This window comes from Catharus ustulatus, chromosome 25 (genome assembly GCF_009819885.2).
Source record: "Catharus ustulatus isolate bCatUst1 chromosome 25, bCatUst1.pri.v2, whole genome shotgun sequence".
Classification (NCBI taxonomy): Eukaryota; Metazoa; Chordata; class Aves; order Passeriformes; family Turdidae; genus Catharus; species Catharus ustulatus.
Window position 1 is genome coordinate 7,013,748 of NC_046245.1, and position 16,707 is coordinate 7,030,454.

Genomic DNA, 16,707 nt, shown 5'->3' on the forward strand with positions numbered 1-16,707 from the left:
TCCCACGTCACGTGTGCTCGCTGGTGCCTGTGTGCCCCGCGTGTGCGACGTGCGTGTTCCCTGCGCGGGCAACACGCGTGCCTGCAACGCACACGTGCGTGCAAGGCCCTTCACAGGTGTGCACTTCACACGAGTGTGCAAAGCCTGCGCGCGGTGCGCGCTTGCTGCCCCCGCGCTGCCGCTGTCGGTGCGATTGCGGATGCCGCCGGCGGGTGCCGGGGCGGCGGCGGCTCCTTTAAGCGCGGCCGGACCGGTGCATTGGCGGCTCCGCCCCGGCGGGCGCGCGCGGGCGAGGGCGGGGCGCAGGCGGCGGCGCGGGTCGCTGCGGGCACCGGCACCGGCACCGGGGGCATCGGGGGCAGCGGCCATGGGCTCTCCGCCCACCCGCCAGACCGCACTCCCGCTGCTGTCGCTGTCGCTGTTGCTGCTGCTGCCGCTGCCCGCACCGGCACCCGCCATCGCCACCGGCATCGGCTCCGGCACCCCCACAGGCATCAGCACCGGCATCGGCACCGGCACGCGCACCCGTCCGTCCAGCACGCTCCCGGCGCCACTCCAGCTCCGCGGCGGCACCGGTGACAGCGGTGGCTCCGGCGGCACCGGGGACAGCGGCGGCGCGCGGCCCCCGCCGAGCACCGGGGACAGCGGCGACAGCACTGGGCCCGCACCGGCCGCTGACGGCAGCGATGGGACCGCACCAGGCACCGGCTCTTCCAGTGGAGGCAGCCGCAGCGGCGTTAGGGGGTCCCCAGGTATCGGCGGCACCAGGGTTATCGGGCACACTGGAGGCACCGTGAATGCAGGAGACACTTGGAAGCCTGGAGGCACTTGGAGCGTTGGAAGCACCAGGGATGCTGGAGGCACCCGGGATAGTGGAGGCACCGGGGTGACTGGAGGAACTGGAGACACTGGGAGCACCCATGTCCTCAGGGGCACTAGAATCACCAGGAATACTGAAGACACCTGGGACACCAACATCCCCATGGACACCAGGAGCACTGTGAACGTGCTGACCACTGGAGGTGTTGGGGGCACTGGGAGCACTCCAGTCCACAGGGACACCAGGAATTCTGAACTCGCTGGGGAGACTGGGAGAGTCTCCAGCGACACCAGGAAATCTGTGAACACTGGACATGCTGGGAGCACCAACATCCCCAGGGAGACCAGTGACACTGGGGAAGTTGAGGAGTCCCAGACCACAGTGGTCCCCAGACCCCTCATACCTCACCACCGCCCCTGCCGCAGCCCCAACATAGCACCGCAATTCCAGCCCTCCAGCTACCAGGCCACAGTGGAGGAGAACCAGCCAGCAGGCACACTGGTGACACAGGTGACAGCACAGGACCCTGATGAGGGGGAGGCAGGCCAGCTACACTACACCATGGCTGCACTCTTCGACAGCCGCTCCAATGCCCTCTTCACCGTGGACCCTGTCACTGGGACCATCAGCACTGCTGCATCGCTGGACCGTGAGAGCAAGAGCACTCATGTGTTCCGTGTGACAGCAGTGGATCACGGGATACCCCGGCGCAGTGCCATGGCCACACTGACAGTGACAGTGAGCGATGCCAACGACCATGACCCGGCCTTCGAGCAGCCAGAATACCGGGAGAGCGTGCGAGAGAATCTGGAGGTGGGCTATGAGGTACTGACAGTGCGGGCCACTGATGGCGATGCTGGCCCCAATGCCAATATCCTCTACCGCCTCCTCAATGCTGGTGATGCCAATGAGGTGTTTGAGATTGATTCCCGATCAGGCGTCGTCCGCACCCGTGGCCCTGTAGACCGGGAAGCAGTGGATGCCTTTGAACTGTTGGTGGAGGCCACAGACCAGGGCCAGGATCCGGGTCCCCGAAGTGCCACAGCCACTGTCCGCATCACTGTGGAGGATGACAATGACAATGCACCGCAGTTCAGTGAGCGACGTTACGTGGCTCAGGTCCCTGAGGACACGGTACCCAATGCAGCAGTTCTGCAGGTGACGGCCACTGACCGTGACAAAGGCAACAATGCACTTGTGCACTACAGCATTGTCAGTGGCAACACCCGTGGGCACTTCTACATTGATGCGCAGACAGGAACGCTGGATGTTGTTACCCCCCTGGACTATGAGATCACCAAGGAGTTCACCCTGCGCATCCGGGCGCAGGACGGTGGCCGCCCACCTCTCTCCAACATCAGCGGTTTGGTTACCATCCAGGTGTTGGATGTCAATGACAACGCACCCATCTTTGTCAGCACACCCTTCCAGGCCACCGTGCTGGAGAATGTCCCTGTGGGCTACTCTGTCATCCATGTACAAGCCATTGATGCTGATTCAGGTGACAACAGCAGGTTAGTTTATACCCTACTGGAAACTGGCACCAGCTTCCCCTTTGCCATCAACAACAGCACTGGGTGGATCGTGGTGGCCTCTGAGCTGGACCGGGAGGTGGTTGACTTCTACAGTTTCGGGGTGGAGGCGCAGGACCAGGGTACCCCCCCCATGGCCTCCATGGCCAGCGTCAGTGTTACCATCCTGGATGTCAATGACAACAGCCCTGAGTTCACCCAGCGGGAGTACAGCGCCCGCCTGAATGAGGATGCAGCAGTGGGCACCAGTGTCCTGACTGTCTCTGCTGTTGACCGTGATGCTAACAGCGTCATCACATACCAGATCTCCAGCGGCAACACCCGCAACCGGTTCTCCATCACCAGCCAGAGTGGTGGTGGGCTCATCTCTCTTGCCCTGCCCCTGGACTACAAGCTGGAGCGTCAGTACCTGCTCACCATTGCTGCCTCTGATGGCACCCGCCAGGACACTGCCCAGGTGGTTGTCAATGTCACCGATGCAAACACCCACCGCCCCGTCTTCCAGAGCTCCCACTACACTGTCAACATCAATGAGGACCAGCCAGTGGGCACAACAGTGGTGGTCATCAGTGCCACAGATGAGGACACAGGGGAGAATGCCCGCATCACCTACCTGATGGAGGACAGCATCCCCCAGTTCAGCATTGCCACTGAGACTGGTGCTGTCACCACCCAGATGGAGCTGGACTATGAGGACCAGGTGTCTTATACCCTGGCCATCACAGCACGGGACAATGGTATCCCACAGAAATCTGACACAACTTACCTGGAGATCCTGGTGAATGATGTCAATGACAATGCACCCCAGTTCCTCCGTCATTCCTACCAGGGATCCATCTACGAGGATGTCCCCACCTTCACCAGTGTCCTCCAGGTCTCTGCAACTGACCGTGATTCTGGACTCAATGGCAGGGTCTTCTACACCTTCCAAGGGGGTGATGATGGTGATGGTGACTTCATCATTGAGTCCACCTCGGGCATTGTCCGCACCTTGCGCCGTCTGGACCGGGAGAATGTGCCTCTCTATTCCCTGCGGGCATTTGCCGTGGATAAGGGACTCCCAGCCCGGAGAACGCCAGTGGAGATCCAGGTGACAGTGTTGGATGTCAATGACAACCCACCCATGTTCAAGCAGGACGAGTTTGACATCTTCGTGGAGGAGAACAGCCCCATTGGGCTGGTGGTGGCCCGGATCACCGCCACTGACCCTGACGAGGGCACCAATGCCCAGATCATGTACCAGATCGTGGAAGGCAACATTCCCGAGGTCTTCCAGCTGGATATCTTCTCCGGAGAGCTCACCGCCCTTGCTGACCTGGACTATGAGACCAAGGCTGAATACGTCATGGTGGTCCAGGCAACCTCGGCACCACTGGTCAGTCGGGCCACCATCCATGTGCGCCTGCGTGACACCAATGACAACAGCCCCCAGCTCAAGAACTTCGAGATCCTCTTCAACAACTACATCACCAACCGCTCCGGCAGCTTCCCTGGGGGCATCATCGGCCGCATCCCTGCCCATGACCCTGACATCTCTGACCACCTCACTTATGCGTTTGAGCAGGGCAATGAGCTCAACCTTGTGCTGCTGGACCCACACAGTGGGGATCTGCGCCTCAGCCCGGCCCTGGATAACAACCGCCCACTTGAGGCTGTCATGAGGGTGTCTGTCTCTGGTAAGACCGCCACCCACGGAGGGCAGCTTGTGGGAGGAGGCGCGTGAGGTTTGTGGGCACATCGATCTCTATTTCTGCATGGAGGCGAGGTGTTATGGGGTCTCACTACCCTGTTTTGGCTGCCCTCACCCTCCAGATCAGAAGGGATGATATGTTGTGGGGTCCTACCACTCCACTGAGGTGTTTTGGAGTTCCACCACCCCATCCTGGTTGCCTCCACCCTCCAGATCTAGGGGAGGGAGGATAATGGGATGCTGTACCTCCCTCACACTCCAGACATCCAAGCTGGATGCCATCAAGGTCCTTAGCACCCCTTTTGCTTTCCCCACCCCCTGGGCTGTCCAGAGTGGTCCTGGCACTTCTCTGTTTGTCACTGAGAGGGTGGGGCAGGACCCACTGCATGTATTGGGGGAGCAGAGGTTAGTGTGGGCCAGAAAGGTCCTGGTACCCTGTGGGCTTGTTATGGGGGGTCTGATGGGGGAATCTGAGAGGGCTCAGGGTGCAGTTCAGTACTGGGGGAGTCCTAGCACTGCAGTGTTTGTGTTTGCAAGCAACTCCACTTGAATGAATTCAGGGCAGGAGACACAGAGTCTGGTGTCTGTATTTGGGGGGGCACCCTGACCTCCACTGAGAAGTCCCCAAACCCAGTGGGGAGGAGTCACAAGATAAGGGGGGTTGTACCATAAGTTGTCAGCACAATTTGGGCAGTGAGGTGTCCAAGAGGTGCTTCTGGGGGATGGGGGTCACCCCGAGGCAGAGGAACATCTCCTTGGTCACCCTCAGGTCAGGGGAAAACTGGGTCACAGGCCATGCCTGATGTCCATTGTCCCCAGCCGCATGGCCTCCATCGCCCCCCAGCTTCCCCTGGCTGGGGTCCCTGCTCTGGCCACACAAAGCAGGGGGCCCAGGGCACAAAGGGTGGGGGCAGGGAGTCCCCCGTGCCCCCCCCTCCTTTCCCACCCCTCATGCACAAGGGCAGGCGGGAGGGAAACAAAAGGTCCAGCCATAGCTGGGCCCTCGCGGCCGTGGCCATGGTAACCTTCCCCCCCGGCCCCTCCCCGTGCTGGCCAGTGGCCACCAGTCACTGGCCCCGGGCCACTGGGCAACGCTGACCCCTGTGGCACCCCCTTCTTCCTGCTTGGCCCATCCCTGTCCCCATGCTCCCTTCATCCATCTGTCTGCCTGTTCCCCATCTGTCCTGCATCCCCTTGCCCTCAGCTAGGGGGAGGACAAAGAGGAGGAGGAGAAAGGTAGGTGCCCCAGTGCTTAGCAGAGATTTTGCTCCCCCAGCCCCATGCCAGCCCCAGCCCCTTAACCAGCCCCAGCCCCAGAAACAGCTCCAGCCTCAGAAACCAGAAGCAACCCCTTAACTTCTACCAATCCTATAACCAGTGCTGGCTCCATAACCAGCCTCAGCCTCATTGACAGAACCAGCCCTATAACGAGCCCCAACCCCATAACCAACCACCAGCCCCATTCAGATGCCTCCACCCCACAGTATCCAAGCAGAATGGGCATCCCATGACCCACACTGTCCCCATTCCGTGGTCGTCGAGCAGAATGGGCACCCACAACCAGCACCAGCCTCTTAACCAGTGCTTTCCCCATTCAGTAGTGGCCAGGTGGGATGGGAACCTTGTAACCAGTTCCAGCCCCATTGCCAACGTTGTCCCCATCCTGCTGTCCCTACCCTGTGACGGCCAGGTGGGATGGGCACCCCAAAAACAGCACCAACCCCATAATCAGCACTAACCCTATAACTATCACTGTCTCCATTCCTTGATGGCTGAGCAGGAAAGGTCCCCCATAACCTGCCCTGTCCCCACCTGATTGTCCCCATTCCATGCTGGGATAGACACCTCATAGCCAGTATTGTCTCCATTCCATGCTGGCTACATGGGCCAGGTGTTTCATGGCCAGTGCTGTCCCCATTCTATGGTGGCAAAGCAGGTCTAGCTCCCATAGCACCGTTCCCATCCAACAGCAGCTGATTCGGTTGATTGCCCCATATACAGCACTATTCCCATCCCACCATCCTTTCCCAGAGCTGCCCATTGCTGTCACTGACCCACTCCTTTGTCCCCAGATGGCGTTCACAGCACAACAGCGCAGTGCACTCTGCGGGTGACCGTGATCACAGATGAGATGCTCAGCAACAGCATCACCCTGCGTTTGGCCGATATGTCCCAGGAGCGCTTCTTGTCCCCCCTGCTCAGCCGTTTCCTGGAGGGGGTGGCCGCTGTCCTAGCCATCCCCCGCCACCGTGTCATCCTCTTCAACATCCAGACGGACACAGACGTGGGGCCGGCGCGGATCCTCAATGTTAGCCTCTCGGCCCTGCTTCCGGCAGCGGTGCCGGGCACATCGCGGTTCTTTTCGTCGGAAGAGCTGCAGGAGCGGTTGTACCTTAACCGGTCGCTCTTGGCGGCCACCACGGCCCAGCGCGTCCTGCCCTTTGATGACAACGTGTGTCTGCGCGAGCCCTGCGAGAACTACATGCGCTGCGTCTCCGTCCTGCAGTTCGACAGCTCTGCACCTTTCCTCGCCTCCGACACCATCCTTTTTCGCCCTATCCACCCCGTCACGGGCCTGCGCTGCCGCTGCCCGCCTGGCTTCACCGGTGACTACTGTGAGACCGAGATCGACCTCTGCTACTCCAGCCCCTGCGGCAGCAACGGGCGATGCCGGAGCCGTGAGGGTGGATACACCTGCGAGTGCCATGAAGACTTCACTGGTTAGAGCCACTGGCCAGCCCTTCCTCATAGTGTCCCTCCTTATCTTTCCTCATCCATCTCCTCTTCAGCCCTCCCACCCTTCTCTGGCAGACTGGTGGCGCTGGAGTCATACCCCCATACTCCAGCCCCCATGAGAGCCCCTGGTGGGGGGTGCCAGCCTGCTGGGGGATGGGATGTGAGAGGAGGGGGTGTCTCTGGGTTTCCATGGCAATGAGAGGTGGTTGTCATGGTGATAGAGCTGGGGATAAAGATGCTGGGGGGGGAGGGAGAAGAGATCCCCACCCTCCCACTTAGGGTGCTTGGTGTCACATTGGGGAGCCCTGTGAGTGGGGGCTCCTGTCTCCTGTGGGGAGAACTCGGGGTTTACTGGGGGGTGGGGAGGAGAGAGGACCCCCATCCCCCATTTTTGAGATGCTGGTACCATCGGGATATCACACAGGGGAGCCTTGCAAGCTGAGCACCTGGCAGGGCCACTCTGAGTTTAATGGGGAGGCGTGTGGCAGATGGGACTCCTTACCCCAGTTTTGGGGTTCTGGGTGTCGCTTAGGGGAGCACTGTGAGCTGAGTGCCCGGGGGGGCCGCTGCACCCCAGGGGTCTGCCGGAATGGGGGCACCTGCCTAAACCTGCTGGTAGGGGGATTCTGGTGCCAGTGTCCTCCTGGGCACTATGAGAAGCCCTTCTGCACCATGAGCACCCGCAGCTTCCCCCCACACTCCTTCCTCACCTTTCGTGGCCTCCGCCAGCGCTTCCACTTCACCCTTGGCCTCACGTGAGCCTGGGGGTATCTGGGGAGGTGGGGGGTGATGTGTGCTCCTGTGGGTGTCACATTGGTGATGGTTGCCCCACTGGAGTGCGGGGAGATGATGGGTTTGTTAGGTGATGGGTGTCGTGGGCACTGGGTGGTGGGTGGGTGGGTTCCTTGATTGTCGTCATTTGGGGTGTGTGGGGGTTGGTGTCTCAAGGGCATCAGATGGGGTGGGGATGCCCCATTGGCATCATCTGGGACATGGTGATAGATGCCCCATTGGCATCACATGAGCTGTGGGGTGAATTGGTGTGGGGTGATGGGCACCACCTCAGGGTGGGAGTAAAGGATGTGGGGGACCCCTTGGCATGGGGGGAAATGGGGTGGGGGGCACTTTGTGGGGGCAGGGGCTGATGCATACTAGCATCAGCTGGTCATGGGGCAAGGTATGAGGGGTATGCCTCAGGGGCACAGCAGGGTCAGGGGCTGCTGGGGAGTGCCAGGGTGGAATGGTGGGATTGGGGGTCATTGGGAGACCCCTGGCACTTGTGTCCCCCGGCACTTGTGTCCCCCAGGTTTGCCACACAGGAACGGAATGGGCTCCTGCTTTATAATGGGCGTTTCAATGAACGGCATGACTTCGTGGCACTGGAGATTGTGGATGAGCAGCTGCAGCTCACCTTCTCAGCAGGTACATACTGCCCCTGCCACACCCTGGCACTGCACCCTTGCACCTTTGTGGGCACTGTATCCTTCACTGCATCCCTCACTTCATCCCAGACATCCTATTCTGTCACTGCCTGGGACTGCATCCTGGGCATCCCATTCCCAGCACTGCGTTACTTGTTGCATTCCTCACTGCATTCCTCATTGCATCCCTGGCCTGCCATTCTTGGCACTGCCTGACACTGCATCCGTGGCATCCCACCCCTGACACTGCATCCCTGGCACTGCATCCTGGGCATCCCATTCCAGGCACCGCCACCCCTCCTTGTCTCTGATTGTGTTGCCCTGACGCTGTGCCCACAGGTGAGACCACCACCACGGTTTCACCCTTTGTGCCAGGAGGTGTCAGCGATGGGCAGTGGCACCGGGTGCAGCTGCACTACTACAACAAGGTGGGGGAATGGGGGGCACAATGGGTGGGGAGTGCTTGGGACAGGCAAAGGAAGGGAAGATGGAGGGGAAGGGTGGGGAAATGGAGAGATGAGGGGAACAGGTAGGGGGTTTGGGGCATCTAAAGGATCCCTAAGGGATGTGCCCACCCATGGGGGTCCCAAGGGATGGGAGATGGGAGATGGAGGAAGAGGAAGGAGTGGAAGACAAGGGGGTGTTGGAGGGATGAGGAGAGTAAAGAGGAGATTTGGGGAACTTCAAGGGACTCTCAAGAGGTGCCCCCATCCATAAGGACCCCAAGGGACCCTCACCTGTTAGCTCAACCTGTTGGCCCCCTGAGGAATCCCACCTACCTTCCTTACCAGGGCAGACCCCCAAGGAATTGGGATGGGGGGATGGAGGAAGAAGAGGTCAAAGGGATAGCAGCTTGGGGGGAAGGAAGGGGACCATTGAGGTTTAAGGGAGGCTGAAGGGGTGGAGGGGAGTGTTGGGGGATCTGAAGTGTGGGGGGCTGGTGGGCTGGAGGGACATGAGAGCCTGCTGAGGATTGAGGGGCCATAGGGCAGTGGGAGGGTGAGGAGAGGGTTAAAGGCTGCAGGATAGGCATCCTGGGCCCCCCTGCCTGATGTGGGGGCTCCCAGCCGGTTGTGGGGCGCTCGGGGGTCCCACAGGGCCCCTCAGAGCAGAAGGTGGCTGTGGTGACTGTGGACGACTGTGACACGGCCATGGCCCTGCGCTTTGGACCCCGCCTCGGCAACTACTCCTGCGCTGCCCAGGGCACCCAGACTGGCAGCAAGAAGTGAGGGGGGGCTGGGAATCCCATGGGTGGAGGTCCCTTGGGGTACCTACGTAGGGGTCCCATGGAGGTAAATGGTCCCTATGGGTGAGGTACCTTTGGAGTCCTCACTGGTGAGAGGTCCCTCGGGGATGCCAGATCCTTATGGGTGGGGGGAGCGGTTCTCTTGGGGTCCTCATGTGTTGGAGGGGCTGGGGAGACCCTTGCAGGTCTGTTGAGTTCCCCACAGGGGAACACTCCTTGGGTGGTCCCTCAGGTTCCCATAGGTTGTGGGGTGAGTGGGTGTTCTTTGGGGTTCCCTTGTGACTCTTGTGGGATGAGGGGGTGACTGGGTGTCCCTTTGGAATCCCTTGGGGTCCCCATGGGTTGTGGGGTGAGTGGGTGTTCTTTGGGGTTCCCTTGTGACTCTTGTGGGATGAGGGGGTGACTGGGTGTCCCTTTGGAATCCCTTGGGGTCCCCATGGGTTGTGGGGTGAGTGGGTGTTCTTTGGGGCTCCTTTGTGACTGCTGTGGGATGAGGGGGTGACTGGGTGTCCCTTTGGAATCCCTTGGGGTCCCCCATGGGGTCCCCTATGGGTTGTGGGGTGCCTCAAGGATCTCTTGAGTCCCCGAGGTAATGGTAGGCTCTGCAGGTCATTGGACCTGACCGGGCCACTGCTGCTGGGGGGGGTCCCAACACTGCCCGAGAGTTTCCCGATCCGCAGTCGACACTTTGTGGGGTGCATGCGGCACCTCCACATTGACCAGCGTCCCGTGGACATGGCAGCCTTCATTGCTAACAATGGCACCCTGCCCGGTGGGCTCCAGGGCCGGGACACTGGGCAGGGGCTGGGGGTGGCTGCATTCCTTCGAGCAGAGGGAGATGGGGTGTGGGGTTAAGGGGTACCTGAGCAGTGGGGCACTGTCCCCTGAATGATGGGAGGGGTTTCTAGGGCTGGAGGGATGGATGGGGGTCCAGGGGGCACAGGGGATGCTCTGCCCCCTGGGTGTGGCATGGAAAGCTAGGGAGTGCAGCTGTGGGTTCAGGAGTACCAGAGCCATGGGGCTGTGCCCCCTGGTTGTGGGGAGGGGGTGCCAGGGTAATGGGGCTTGATAGGGACACAGTAGTAGAGCATTCTGTGTTCCTTGGTTGTGGGGTGGGGGATAAGACACTGCCAGGGCCATCGAGCTGGAGTGTGTGACACAGACAAGGCTGGGAATGGGGTGGGGAGATGGCAGGACTGGGGGGCTGCATGGGGCTGCACCCCCTTTGGGGTGGGGTTGGCATGTGAGATGGGGGGTCGGAGGGTACTAAGATAAAGTTGGATAAGGGTTCAAAGATGTGAGGGGTATCTGTGCCCAGGGGTCCAAGGTGATGTGTGGCATGTGACCTCTGTGCCCTCTCACAGGTTGTCCCCCCAAGAAGACCCTGTGTGACACCAATACATGCTACAACGGTGGCACCTGCGTGCATGAATGGGGGGGGTTCAGCTGCCTCTGCCCGCTGGGCTTTGGGGGCAAAACCTGCCAGGAGGGTACTGGGGGTCTGGGGAGACAGCGTGGTGGGGCTGTGTGGGGTCTACAGGCTTGTTATGGGTCCGTGGGGGGCATGAGGAGGGTCTCTGGGTGGGTGTGAGGTGTGTGGGAAGGAGGTGAGGGGCATCCCCGCATGTGTTTGGGGGTCCGTGGAGTTGTTGTGGGTTCATGAGGGGGTACGGGGTATCCGTGGGTGGGTGCAAGAGATCTGTGGGAGGGTGTGTTGGCATCTGTGGGATGTGCATGGGGTCCCCGGCTGGGTGCTGGGGATCTGAGAGCGGGTATGTGAGAGGCCGTGTGGGGTTGTGGGGGGTCCTTGGTGGGCTGCGGGGAGTCCATGGGCGGGTGTGGGTACGGGCGGGGGAGGGCGGGCGCGCTGCCGCCTCACGGCGCTGAGATCCCTGGGGTGGGCTTGGGGAGGGGGTCCGTGCGAGTCACCCCCCGTCCCACGTGCATGCCCCGCAGAGATGGCGGGCCCGCAGCGGTTCATCGGCAGCAGCCGTGTGGCGTGGAACGGGCTGGCGCTACCCCTCTCCATGCCCTGGCCAGTCCGCATCATGTTCCGCACCCGCCACCCCCGCGGGGTCCTGCTGCGGGCGGGGACCGGAGGTCGTCTAACCCTCATACTGCAGGTGGGCACGGGGGAGGCGTGGGGAGGGCACAGGGGAGTCGAGTAGTGGAATTTTCCTGAGGAAAGAAAGTGCTGGGGAGAGAGGGTGGTTGTCCTGAAGGGGTTATTGCTTTGGGTGACGGTCGCTGTCTCAGGAGGTTGGTGCCATTGGCATAGGGGGCTTTGCCTTGGGAGGGCATTGACTTGAGTGAGAGCATAGGGGAATTTGCGCTGGGGCAGTGCCAGGGGTTATTGCTCTGAGGGTGGGGGGTTATTGGCATTATTGGCATTGGTGAGTTGTTGGCACAGGGTTTATTACTCTGGGGGTCGTTGCCTTGGGGGAGGTCACTGGAATAAGAAGTATTGCCTGGGGGGTGTGTATATGGCCACGGGGAGGTAGTGGGGGGCTGGAACAGAGGAGTTACCCTGGGAGAAGTGCCAGGGGAGTATTGCCCTGGAGGGAGTCTATTGGAATAGGAGGTATTGCTTGGGGGGGGGGTGTATTGCTGGGGTGCAACCCCTTGAGGGGGCATTGCTCGAGGGGTTGTGTTATTGTGTTATAGTGCCTGGTGCCCACCAGGTTTTTGGAGTCCTTGACATGTCTACTCCTCACAGCTGAACGAAGGGCAGGTGGAGGCTGGTGCCTGGCAAGCGGGGGCCCGTTTGGCCACCCTGCGTCTGCCCCAGGCCAAAGTCAATGACGGTGCCTGGCACCATGTGGAGCTGGAGCTGCGGGGGAGCCCTGGACGCAACCCTTCTGCCACCCTCCTCCTCCTTACCCTCGACTATGGCCGCCACCAGGTACAGGGAGACTGAGTCACAGGGGGGCACCCACTCTGATGATCCCTGGGTGCCATCGTGGCACCCCTTGTGGCACCCCAAGGCACCCACAGGGGTCCCTGTGCCCCCCAGGTGGTGGGCGATGTCTCTGGGGAGCTGCAGGGACTGCAGCTGCACACGCTGAGCCTCGGGGGGCTGCTGGGGGACAGTGGCACCGTGGAGGAGGGGTTCCATGGGTGCCTGCAGGTACAGAGTCACGGGCACGGAGGGCATGGGGAGCATGGGGTGGCAGGTGTAGGGGTGGGGGTGGGTTTGGGGATATGGAAGAGGGCGTAAGGACATGGTCACAATGGGAGGGCAGCACAGGCATGTGGCATAGATCTTGGGGAAATGGGCACAGGGATATGGGCACAGATGTTGGGGATGTGGCACAGGGCGAGGACAGGGGAAAATGAAGCGGGGTCTTGCCTTGGGGATGGGGACACAGGCACAATGAAGAGGAGCACAGCACCATGAGTACAGTGCTTGGGGACCTGGTACAAGGCTTAGGGACATGGGCCCAGAGCTTGGGCAGCATTGGGGACATGGCCATGGGGACACTGGTGTGGCTGGGGAGGTCATGGGTGGTACAGGGATGGGGTGAGGGGGTGTCCCAAGTCAATGAGGGGTCACTGCAGGTGACATGGAGGTGCCATGATGTGGTGTTGAGTTTGGTGCTGAGGTGACATGATGCAGGGGATTCTGGGTGGCACAGTGGGTCCGTTGTCATGGTGGGGGAAACTGAGGAGGGGGTGACACTGCAGGGTGGTCCAGGTTGTCCTGGGATGTCCTGTGTTGCGGAAGGGGACACTGAGGTAGAGATGGCACTGGGCAGGGGTTTTAGGGGGATATAGTGGGTCTGTATGGTGGTGAGATCACACTGATGGTGACACCGTGCAGGCAGTTCTTTTGGGGTCTTCAGGGAATGGTGAGGGAAAATGTGGCATGGAGTGGAGTGTGTTGAAGGGTCCAGGGTGGCTCAGGGTGTCGCAATGAAGCTGTTGATGGGTGACCCTGCAGGGCCTGCGTGTTGGGGACCCTGTGGTGACTGCGGGCGCCCTGAGCCTGGCACAGGCAGCGCAGGTGAACGTGGAGGGGGGCTGTGCCCTGCCTGATCCCTGTGACTCGGGGCCCTGCCCCCCTCACAGCTACTGCAGTGATGATTGGGACAGTTTCTCATGTCGCTGCCACCCTGGTGAGCAGGGCCTCCCCCAGACCCCTGACACCCCCTCGACACACCCAGACATCCCTCAATAGCCCTGGACACTGACACCCCTGCGACACCCTCCTCTGCCACCCCAGTGAACTGGGACACCCTGTGACCCCCAGCAGCCCCGCAACACTCCCTGACACCCTCCCAACACAGCCCAACACCCCCAGGATGCTGACACGCCTGTGACATCCTTCATTTCTGTGCCTTTGACTGGAGACCACCTAACAACCTCTGACATTCCCTGACACCCCATGAGACACTGACACCACTGAGACACCCCTGTGAAAGCCCCTACCTCTGTCCTGGTGAGCAGAAACTCCCTGGAACCCCTGAAAAGTCCCCACACCCCCTGAGATACTGTCACCCCTGTGACATCGCCCACTGCCACCCCAGTGACTGGAGATCCCCTGGCACCTCCTGACAACCCTAAGACACTGCCATCTTCAGCACTGCCACCCAGTGACACATTGCTCCAACAACACTACCCTTTCTGGGCACCACCACTCCATTCTTGTCACCAGGGCATGCCACCCTCCTGTCACTGTCACCTGGACACTGTCACCCCTGTCAGTGTTCCTAAGGCACTGCCACCCTCCCTGGGCACTGCCAGCCTTGTCCCCAGGTACTGCCTGTCCTCATCCCTGTTCCCTGAGCGCTGCCACGCCCTCACTGTCCCCAAGGCATTGTCACCCTCCCTTGTCACTGACACTTCTTATCACTGTCAACCCTAGGCTCTGCCCCTCACGCCCATCCTTGTCCCCCATTACTGTCCCGTGTTGTTTTCCCAACCCTGTTCTGTGCTCAGGGTACTTCGGTGACAGCTGTGTCAGTGCCTGTGCCCTGGACCCCTGCGAGCCTCCGGGCACCTGTACCCGCCGCCCAGGCACGGCCCCGGGCTACGCCTGTCACTGTCCCCCAGGCACCTTCGGAGCCCTCTGCCAGCACCGGTTGGTGGCACTGTGGGGCACACGTGTATGCTGGGGGAGCACGGAGCATCCGGGGTGGGGGGAGTGGGGGGAGGGGGCACTGTGAGGGACACCGGGGGCAGGAGGGAATGGAGCGAGGGGAGAGCGGGTGGGTGTGCAAACGGCAGGGGGAGCATATCAAGGGCACGGTGGCTGTACAAGAGCTATGGTGAGTATGCAGTAGTCATCTGTGGAGGAAAAGTGGTACTGTGCGTGTAGAAGTGGCACAGTGGGGGTGAAAGGGGCACTGGGGGGATACAGGTGGCACTGTAAGGGTACAAGTGGCTGTGTGGGTGGGCAAGGGACCGTGTTTGGGACAAGGGACCATATGAGTGTACAGGTGGCATTGTGAGGGTATCCTGGCATGGTGCCCAAATGCCAGCACCAGTGTCTCCAGGCAGGTGCAGCCATGCCCGCGGGGGTGGTGGGGACACCCCACGTGCGGCCCCTGCAGCTGCGATGTCACCCACGGCTTTGACCCAGACTGCAACAAGACCACGGGCGAGTGTCGCTGCAAGGTGGGACCTGCCAGCCCTTGTCACCTCCCTTCCAACCCCTGCCATCCTCCTGTCACCTCTCTGTTTCCCCCTGCCACTCCACTGTCATTCCATCATTCCCTGTCACCACCCATCATGCTCTCGACAACCCTCCAGTCACCTCTCTGCCACCTCCCTGTCATCCCTTGTCAGTCACTGCCTACAGTGACTCTGTGTCCCCCTAGGACAACCACTACCGCCCACCAGGAGGGGACACGTGCCATCCCTGTGAGTGTTACCCCACTGGGTCATTGTCGCGCCGCTGCGATGCCAACACTGGACAATGTCCCTGCAAAGCTGGTGTCATTGGCCGCCACTGTGACCGCTGTGACAACCCCTTCGCCGAGGTGACAGCCAGTGGCTGCGAAGGTGGGAGACTGTCAACTTGTGTTGCCCTGTGCCACCCTGAGTACCCACCGTCACCCTGCTGCCACCCTCCATTACTCTCTGTCACCTTGTGTCACTCTGTGTCACCTTGTGTCATCCTGTGTCACCGAGTGGCAGTGACCAGGTGTTACTGTCACTCTGCTGTCACCGTGCTGACCCCATTGTCACATTGTGTCACCTTGTGTCACCCCATTGTCACTCTGTCACACTGGTGTCACCCTGCTGTCATCCTGTGTAACCCTACACCATCCTGTGCCATCTTTATGTCCCCTGCTCTGCCACAGCTATCACCTTGGGTGCCAGCGAGTGCCATTGTCACCCTATATCACCCTGTGTCACCCTACTTGGCCCTGTTGCAACCTCCAAGTGCCAATGACCGGGTGCTACTGTCACCCTGCTGTCACCATATGCTACCCTGGATTACCGCATTGTCACTTTGTGTCACCTGCTTTCACCTTGCTCTCACCCTGGCTGCTGGCAGCTGGGTTCCACCAGCACCTTGGTTGTTGGTGTAATCCCATTGACGTCTTGTGTCACCCCACCGTCACCCAGTGCCATGCTGCTGTCACACTGCTATCACCCTATGCCACTATGTCACCCTACTTTCACCCTGTGTTATCCTTTTGTCACCCTGCTCTGCCACTGCTGTCACCCTGCTGTTAGCCTGTGTCACCCTGTGTCACCCTGGGTTCCAGTGACCCGGTGCCACTGCCACCCTATTGTCACATTGTGCCACCCTGCATCCCTGATTCTGATGCCCTGTTGTGTCCCACAGTGAACTATGACAGCTGTCCCCGGGCCATCGAGGCCAGCATCTGGTGGCCACGCACTCGGTTTGGGCTGCCAGCTGCAGTCCCCTGCCCCAAGGGCTCTGTTGGTATGTGGGGACATGGGGACAGAGCAGGGCTGGCACTGGGCACACTGCCAGAATAGAGTTGGGGGTAACACAGTGGTGACATCACTGGGATGGTACTGAGAGGGGTTGACACCACAGTGGCATCTCTTGGGTGGTTCAGGGAGGTGACTGCATTGCTGAGACATGATGGGAAGAGAGGATGTGTCACGTGGTTTCACTTCAGGGTGGTGATATGATGGTGGCACTGCTGGGATGGGATGTTGACACTAGTGGGACAGGGCTGGGGTGTGTCATGATGGTGGCACCAGCTGGATGGAGCTGGGGTGGGGTGGCACCATGGGGCATCATTGGGACAGGGCAGGGGGTGATACTGTTAGTAGCGTTA

General features: G+C 60.7%; 1 protein-coding gene across 2 annotated transcripts in view; it reads left to right on the top strand.

The window, feature by feature from the left end:
- The first annotated feature begins 311 nt into the window (after positions 1-311).
- Positions 312-16,707, top strand: part of CELSR2 (cadherin EGF LAG seven-pass G-type receptor 2) — a 29,889-nt gene continuing 13,493 nt past the window's right edge. For both annotated transcript variants that reach the window (XM_033080427.1, XM_033080428.1), the window contains exons 1-16: positions 312-4,028; positions 6,115-6,762; positions 7,311-7,533; positions 8,085-8,200; positions 8,539-8,627; positions 9,267-9,424; positions 10,054-10,217; positions 10,810-10,935; positions 11,402-11,568; positions 12,162-12,347; positions 12,459-12,572; positions 13,386-13,560; positions 14,384-14,525; positions 14,941-15,061; positions 15,265-15,448; positions 16,242-16,343. In XM_033080427.1, the coding sequence (XP_032936318.1) occupies positions 368-4,028; positions 6,115-6,762; positions 7,311-7,533; positions 8,085-8,200; positions 8,539-8,627; positions 9,267-9,424; positions 10,054-10,217; positions 10,810-10,935; positions 11,402-11,568; positions 12,162-12,347; positions 12,459-12,572; positions 13,386-13,560; positions 14,384-14,525; positions 14,941-15,061; positions 15,265-15,448; positions 16,242-16,343 (6,376 nt within the window). In that variant the 5' untranslated portion in view covers positions 312-367. The remainder of the gene's footprint in view (positions 4,029-6,114; positions 6,763-7,310; positions 7,534-8,084; positions 8,201-8,538; positions 8,628-9,266; positions 9,425-10,053; positions 10,218-10,809; positions 10,936-11,401; positions 11,569-12,161; positions 12,348-12,458; positions 12,573-13,385; positions 13,561-14,383; positions 14,526-14,940; positions 15,062-15,264; positions 15,449-16,241; positions 16,344-16,707) is intronic.